This window comes from Terrapene carolina, unplaced genomic scaffold (assembly GCF_002925995.2).
Source record: "Terrapene carolina triunguis isolate 2854851 unplaced genomic scaffold, T_m_triunguis-2.0 Scaffold103, whole genome shotgun sequence".
NCBI classification, from domain to species: domain Eukaryota; kingdom Metazoa; phylum Chordata; order Testudines; family Emydidae; genus Terrapene; species Terrapene triunguis.
The window spans coordinates 2,369,705-2,375,019 of record NW_020664454.1 but is presented as its reverse complement, the minus strand read 5'-3'; the positions used below and the strand labels follow the sequence as shown (position 1 = coordinate 2,375,019).

Below are 5,315 nucleotides of genomic sequence, written 5' to 3'. Positions count from 1 at the left end.
CCCCTGCTTCTTTTCAGAAGGGGAGGGGGCGGAGCGTTCAGGGGAGGGGAGGAGGGGGAAGTGAGCTGGGGGCGGGGTGGAAAGCTGCAGCACGGGGCCCTCTTGGCGCGGGACCCAATTCAGCCGAATCGGCTGAATCGGCCTAAAGCCGGCCCTGGGTATGGACATTAGAGACTCGGTGGTACTTTTTATAAGAGAAAGAGGTTTAAGCTCTGCCTCTTTAGCCAAAATTCCCTGCGCACCTTTCTCCTCCCTCATCAGTTATGCCGTGTACCAAGTGGTTAGTGCTCTCCAGCCAAGAGATTGTATTTCAGGAATGTTCTAAATTATGCAGCAGATTTTAATCCTTTAGGGGGCAGGGCAACATATACACTCAAAGTCACATTCTATTATTGAAAAAACAGAATTTCTTTTAGCAGCAGAGTGCTGAAGGGATGGTGCTGGTAACTGCTCCTTCCCTTAATGCCTTTTCTTATGTCATCTGTAGTAATAATCTTCTCAAGTTTCCCTTAGTGAAGTAGAACAAAGCCTGAAGGGCTCAAAGAAGCAAGGAAAAACTTCAATGTGAAGTAGTCCCTATGGTTAGGGATGAGGAGCAAACTCCCATGCAGTTTCCTGCCTTTATGCAGAAGAGCAGGCAACAGGCAATTTGAAAAAGATCAAGGCTGAAGACTTCTTTGTAATTGATGCAGGAACTCCACAGATTAAATTACAGTGGTAACATTGCTATAACTTGACTAGAGCTAGTTCTAGGCTGTTGGGGAAAATCACATTTCAAGGGAATGGTGCCCAACGTCTTCAGGGAAATTGGAACTGTAGGATCTGATTATGATGGTTGTTGCATAGACTCTGAACCTAAATGGAAGGATCAGGCCCTAATTCCTCCATTCTCAAATACAAGAGGTGGTGGTGGTGATTGTTGTTCAATATTCCAGATTCTTGTTTTCAAACTGAGGCCCTGGTCCTGTTGCCACTGTAGTCATGGGCAGAACTTCACTGGTGTGTGTATAACTGCACCTTTACCATGTCTGACTTTCTTTTTTCAGAACCCAGTTGGTGTTGGTCGCTATGACATCACAAAACAAGAAAAGTGCAAGTGGAATACTAGATATCGGTCACTTTACCAGTGTGAAACACACCGTTATCTGAGTAACCTGGAGCGGGATGCATACTTACTGTAAGAGAAATGTACTATGGGCAGCATAAAGTTAGTGATATATTAACATTGGTATATGGTAGAACCTCACTAATTCCCACCAATGAACAGGAGACCCAGTATAAATTACTGACTCTTGAAGATTAAGTGAGGGCCCAAATCCTGCCTCCTGGGAAGGAAGATAGTTCTTGAGATGAAGGCCGGAGCCTGGACTTAGAACTGGGTTCAATTCCCTGTTCTGCCGCAAACTTTGGCAAAGTCACTTAATTAATCATTGCCTCAGTTACTCATCTGTACAATGGGGATTATAGCACTTCCCTACCTGCCTGGGGTATTAGGAGGCTAAATACATTAACGAATGGTAGGCACTCCTACAAGGGTCACTTATTCTCTTACTTAGGTAAGTGCAGTTTAGGTCTATTTATAAGAGATCATGTTCTGGTGCTGTTGCATAGTTTGTAGGAAAGAAAGGAAGTTGAAGTTTACCTTTGTGGAGAGTGTCCCAGGTGCCCTGGTGGGTTCTAGTCCCACCCCTGTTGCTGGATTGCTGGGTGACCTCAAACAAGTCACTTCACCATCCCGTGCCTCAATTTCCCCCTTTTAAAACAGGGATAATGAAGCTTACCTCCTTTGTCAAGTGCTTTGAGAGCTATGATTGAAAAGCATTAAAAGCTAGCCTAGTATGTTGTACCACTAGGCCACCCCCTGAGGGTGATGGTTGGTGCCTCTGTTGCCCCAGATATCCATCCCTTGCTATGGATGTTGCTGAAGAGTTGGTTGGGAGTTCGGGGTGTTGTCCTCCAGCTAGCTGTTTTAGGAAGGATGCACCCTTCCAGGGGGTCTAATGCAGTCCAAATGAAAAAAGCAAACCAAATAGTCCTGCAGCTCACAAAACAGTCTGGGCTCACCCTGTAGTTCCATACACAGCAAAAGGTCAGTAGGCTGTGTGGAGAGGACTAGGCTCCTATCTCCTTGTATGGCCAAAGGACCTAGTCTGAGGGCCCTGGGCTCTTAAAAGGAAAGCTAAGCAAAGATGGTCCCTCTACTTCTTTAGAGGGAACCAGACAGCAGAAGCAATTCAGCAGCTTTCCTGATAAACAGTACCTGACTGGTGGGGTTAGGGAGCTCCTTGATCAAGCTTTACTCACTTCAGTGCCAACCTCAGCCTGGGTTTGGATCCTCCTTTTTAAGGACTCACCCCTTTGCAGGCCTGATAAGCCTCACAGGTGTACCAGGTTGAGGCTGATTATGCCCAGAGGAGCTATTTAACCCTTCCTGAGCCGGGTGAGGATCTGCCCCACCATAGGGAGGTATTATTAGTTATGAGACCTCACTGCAGTAGTTCTCTGCTTCGGAGTGAGGATTAGCAAGGTTCTGTTGTAGGACGGAATAAAGATCTATCATAGTTCTGTTAAGGTTTGTTTACGTTTTCCTCTCTTGAGCTCTAAGACAGTTGTTGGACTATCGTCTGTGCTGGGGTTGCAAAGATGTAACTGAGGGCAGCATTTTGTGTTGCTGCAACTAGAGTTCGCTAACACATCTTGAGATGATGTAAGAGAATCCAGCTTTCACTCTCTCGTAGCTGTTCACTCTGTAGTTAACAGTCAAGCTTGTAATAACTTCATTTTCCTCAACACGAGCTAAGACTAAAGAAAGATTAATACAGTCAATAACTTGAGTCTACTTGTTTTTTCCTCCCCTTTTACAGACAGCGGATCAACCCTGTTAATAGAGGGCACTGGAACAATTTGGTTTCTGCTGCAAGTGATCCAGATACCTCTGCACAAGCTATTGCTGCTACTTAAAACTAAGTGCATGCTGTAAAGCAGAAGACACTGTTAAATAAAGATTCGTTATAAGAAGGAAAATATTTGCAACGTACAGTACAGCTGCACACAAGTCAAGATAGTCTAAAACAACCTACAGTTTTGCTCTGCAATAACACACTTAAAACCCACCAGCAATCTTACTTTTTCTTTCTGTGTTTACAGTTATTTTCACTTTTGGTTGTGTATACATGACATAATTTATGAAAGGATATTTGGCAGAATTTTAGATAGGTACATTTTCTTCCCCAAAATAGGAGTGCTGGTGGGTAGCTCTTTGAATATTAAATATTTCTTTTTCCATCAAATTGCTTCATTCAAGAAATTGCATATATATTTTTTGTACATATATAAATGCAAAGTTCTGTACATTGCGCTGATGGCTTTTGTTCTCACCTCAAGCAACAGAATTGGCCAAAGTCAGTACAACTCAAGTGACATTGCATTCTCAAAGGATGTCTATTACATTGATTGAAAAAGGAGAGTGCTTTCGTGGCCAAAACACCAGATCTAGATTTCAGTGACATTACCCAGAATCTGTGCAGTTTAAGTAGATAAAGCATACTTCAGAAGGTAAACCTAAAATCCTCTACTTTATCAGTAAAATAGATTTTTTACATAGTAAACCTGCCAACACAAAGCAGATTAGAAGTGAATATATAACAATATTTCATTTCATTTTGTTTTTTTCTGAAAATAAAGATACTTACCACTGCTTTAAAGCAAATAAAATATTAAATATTTCGTTATTTTTCATAAAAGGTAACAGACGGAGAAGCAACATGACTGACCCAAGTCACACAACACATCAGTTTCAGAAGGGAGACTAGAAGCCAAAACTCATGCCTTCACACTCTAACTACCAGACCAGTTTGTATGCTATCAATTGCAGCCATGTTAGAAAAGGGCTGGCTGTCAAATCAATAGGGCTAACTGCTAATCCCTCCAATTCAAAGCTCATAGATACGAATCATTAAAAGGGAGAGGGGAGATCAATGGTTGTGGTTTTTAACATTTTTTGCCTGGTTTTTACAGGTAACCACTTGGTAGAGGATGTACTGCTCTTCCCAACTCGTCTAGACTTTTCATGTGCAAATAGTTACATCTACCTGTCATCCAGGCATATTGGTAGAGATTGTTTGCAAAACACTTCAGCTGAAAGGTTTTACATAAGCATAAAATATTTTGTTGTATGACTGGTGTGTCCAGACAAGGCCTGCTGTGGAGCTGGTGGATTAGGAGGAGCACAGGGGCAGTAGGACTATGCTTAGCGGTATCATTGGGCACCTTATGAATTCCATAAGAAGTTAACCCTAGAGGCCTTGAAGAAGACCAAAAAGGTGGTTGTTGGTTGATAAGTGAAAATGAATATGGGTAGTTCCTGTAGAAAGTGAGCAATAATAAAAATATCTGGGCTGCTCAGGGTTAACCTTTGCAAAGTCTAATAATGATGTGTATACCCAACTGGAATAATTAAGTTTAATTGTAATTAGATGTCAATTGTGGCTGATTAAATATGCTAATTACTCTGCAATTACTCTGTGGTGCAAGGCATAATTGAACACAGGTAAAAATAGGGTGAATGGAAGAAATGCAGATTACTGTAATAGAAAGAGTGAGTTAAGGAAAAGGTTGGTCCCTGGAGGGAGAGTAGGGTGGAGATATCTGTATTATTTGGTGGGAAATTGCAGACTACAAAAGAACTGGTGGTGTAACATAGGAACCAAGGCCCAGATCCACAATGATACTTAGGCGCCTAATCCCCATTTTTAGGCACCACTGTGATCCACAAAACCCTCGCTTGGTTACGTTCAACCCTGTAGGCGCCGAAACTCACTTGGCACCTGTTTTTGCAGAAGAAGTTCCCTAGGTGTCTGTTTCTGCCTCTGGACATGCACACTTCTGCCTTGCTCTAGGTGTCCAGGCACCAACGGCAGCCTAAGCTCCAGAGTGATGCACAAGGATCGCAGAAGAAAGATAGGTGCTTCTTTGCCTAAGACGTGTGTGGGGCCTGATCCGGTAGGCATACTCAGAAGCTGCCCAGCTCCAAACAAAATGGGGTGGGGAGTACCTCCCTTGTCACCTTTAGTTCAGTGGTTACAGCACTCACTCAGGATGTGGGAGACCACTTTCTAGTTCTCCCTCTGCTTGAGGAGAAGAGATTTGAACAGGGACCTCCCCCAATGCTCAGCTGAGTGGCTGAATCACTGCACTATGGAATATTCCAATGTAGGGCTCCCTAACTCTCCTATTAATTGTGTAACTAAGTATTAATTGGGCCAGAGTGAGTGAGAATGACTCTACAGCCCAGTGGCTAGAGCATTCCTCTGAGA

At 43.1% G+C, this 5,315-nt stretch overlaps 1 protein-coding gene across 1 annotated transcript in view; it reads left to right on the top strand.

Moving 5' to 3' along the window:
* The window catches only part of LOC113406530 (lymphocyte expansion molecule-like), a 15,735-nt gene extending 14,554 nt beyond the window's left edge, over positions 1-1,181 (top strand). The window contains 1 exon segment of the mRNA XM_026651802.1: positions 1,047-1,181. Within this exon segment, the coding sequence (XP_026507587.1) occupies positions 1,047-1,181 (135 nt within the window).
* The last annotated feature ends 4,134 nt before the right edge of the window (positions 1,182-5,315 follow it).